The sequence below is a fragment of the Propithecus coquereli genome, unplaced genomic scaffold (genome assembly GCF_000956105.1).
Source record: "Propithecus coquereli isolate 6110/MARCELLA unplaced genomic scaffold, Pcoq_1.0 Scaffold49, whole genome shotgun sequence".
Lineage (NCBI taxonomy): Eukaryota > Metazoa > Chordata > Mammalia > Primates > Indriidae > Propithecus > Propithecus coquereli.
Window position 1 is genome coordinate 6,467,948 of NW_012150729.1, and position 2,077 is coordinate 6,470,024.

The following is a 2,077-nucleotide window of genomic DNA, read 5'->3' on the forward strand; positions in this document are numbered from 1 at the left end:
AAATTGGCAGACAAATAGGCAATGCAGGATATTAACATGATATTAGTAATAATAAGTAATGTCAATAGTAATAAAATAATGCTGAGATAATAATAGAGAATAACAATAATAGCTAGAAATTCAACAGAGTTTTGTAAGCAAATTCCATCCTAAAATGTTCCCATTACAGCTGCTCTAATTGCTGCATGGGACCCCAGATTGCAGGATCTGTTAGGAACTCAAAGACGTGATTTTGTGAAATGAAAGAGTTATATTGCAAAGTGCCTACCAAGGAGGGGGGGAGTCAGATTAAGGCAAAACTTTTTCTCCCAGAAACTTTCCGTGGTGCTAAACCAAGACTCCAGGTAAAGGCAGCTGACCTGTTGCAAGGTGAATTAACTGGCTTCAGAGCCTGCCCCAGTCGCCAGTTTACCTGCGGCGGGATGACAGGCTGCCGGCCCTGGTAGCCCATGGCTGCGCGGTGGTCCTGAGCAGGTGGAAACCTCTGGGGCCGGCACCGGCTCTCACCTGGCCGCCTTCCTCCTCTGCCACCTCGCACACACCCGAGGTCCGGCGCGGCCAGGCAGCTGGAGGGAGCCGGTTCCGCCAGTGCCCCTGGGCCCCCCTCGAGCCAGGCGGGCTGCAGCCCCAATATCTCTGGGCTTTCACAGCCTGGGGCGGTTTCCCACTGGAGTTTGCCCAGCCAAATGTCCTTTTCCTCCGGATGCAGAGATACTGCAGGAGGTTTCTGATCTGCGCAGCCCTCTCTCCTCCTACCCCGCCTTTTTGCCCCCCTCTCTCCCCCCACGCCGGGAACACAAAGAACTGCTCTTCTCCGAAGCTGCGAAGCACAATTTGTTCCACCCACACTGCCCTACCCAGATCCTACAAAGAATTATGATGGACTCGTTTTAGTCCGTCCCTAAGTTAGCGCTGCTCTTTTGTCTGCCCAGGTAAGAAGGCGGCAGCACCCTTGCTCCCACGGAGCATCTCTTCTATGCACCTTCTCCTCCTCCCTACACCTCTTCCATGGCAGCGATGAGAGATGAAAATTTAGGACTTTTATTTTAAATGGAAATTGGAGGACTCATAAGAAAATAAACAAACAAACAAAAAAAATCCAAAAACGCAAAAAACTTTGCTAGGGTTTTAGCAAACTTGATTTCTGACCACGCTTTGGTCAAATGCTTCCCGGTAACTTTTCAGAAAAGGAGACTTAGAGAAAAAGAAGACAGATTGGTATTGGATTCAGGAAATGCACCTTAAAAAGGGGAAGAGGAGTACAAGGGGAAGAGAAGGCACCTGGAGTATCTGAGCTAGAAAGAATCTTAAATGACCAACTATTCACCTCTCTTATATTACAGATGATGAAACTGAGGCCCAGAGAGTATCCAATCACAAAGAGACAGAATTCATAAGAGAACAGTTTCAGGGGCAATAAGAGTGGTAATATGGCATTATACTTATGAAATTCAGCCCTCCCTCGGTATCTGCAGGGGATTGGTTCTGGGACCCCTGAGGATACCAAAATCCATGGATGCCCAAGTTTCTCATATAAAATGGCATATTTGCATATAACCTACACACATCCTCCCATATACTTTTAATCATCTCTAGATAACTTATATTACCTAATACAATGTAAATGCTATTAAATAGGTGTTACAGTGTATTTTTAAGGAAATAATGAAAAAAATAAAGGAAAAAAGTCTGTACATATTCAGTACATACTCAACCATTGTAAGCCTCGCACCGTTTTCAATACGGGGTTGGTTGATTCTGTGGACGTAGAACTGGGGACGTGGAGGGCAACTGCACCTAATTAAAGACCTTCTGTTTCATAAACATTTACTTAAAATTATGAAAAATTTTAAAAACTGCGGGAAAACTAAAGGGCTATAAAATAAACTTTATATACTCTCCACCATCAAATTGAGAAATGTTAACATTTGGTCGGTGGCGCATGCCTGTAATCCCAGCTACTGTGGAGGCTGAGGCAGAAGGATCACTTGAGCCCAGGAGTGTGCGGTTGCTGTGAGCTAGGCTGACGCCATGGCACTCACTCTAGCCAGGGCAACAAAGTGAGACTCTGCCTCAA

At 45.7% G+C, this 2,077-nt stretch overlaps 1 protein-coding gene across 1 annotated transcript in view; it reads right to left on the reverse strand.

The window, feature by feature from the left end:
• SLC38A11 (solute carrier family 38, member 11) overlaps positions 1–451 on the reverse strand; it is a 76,789-nt gene extending 76,338 nt beyond the window's left edge. Inside the window, exon 1 of the mRNA XM_012655819.1 lies at positions 334–451. Coding sequence (XP_012511273.1) covers positions 334–451 — 118 coding nt within the window. The remainder of the gene's footprint in view (positions 1–333) is intronic.
• Between the last annotated feature and the right edge of the window lie 1,626 nt (positions 452–2,077).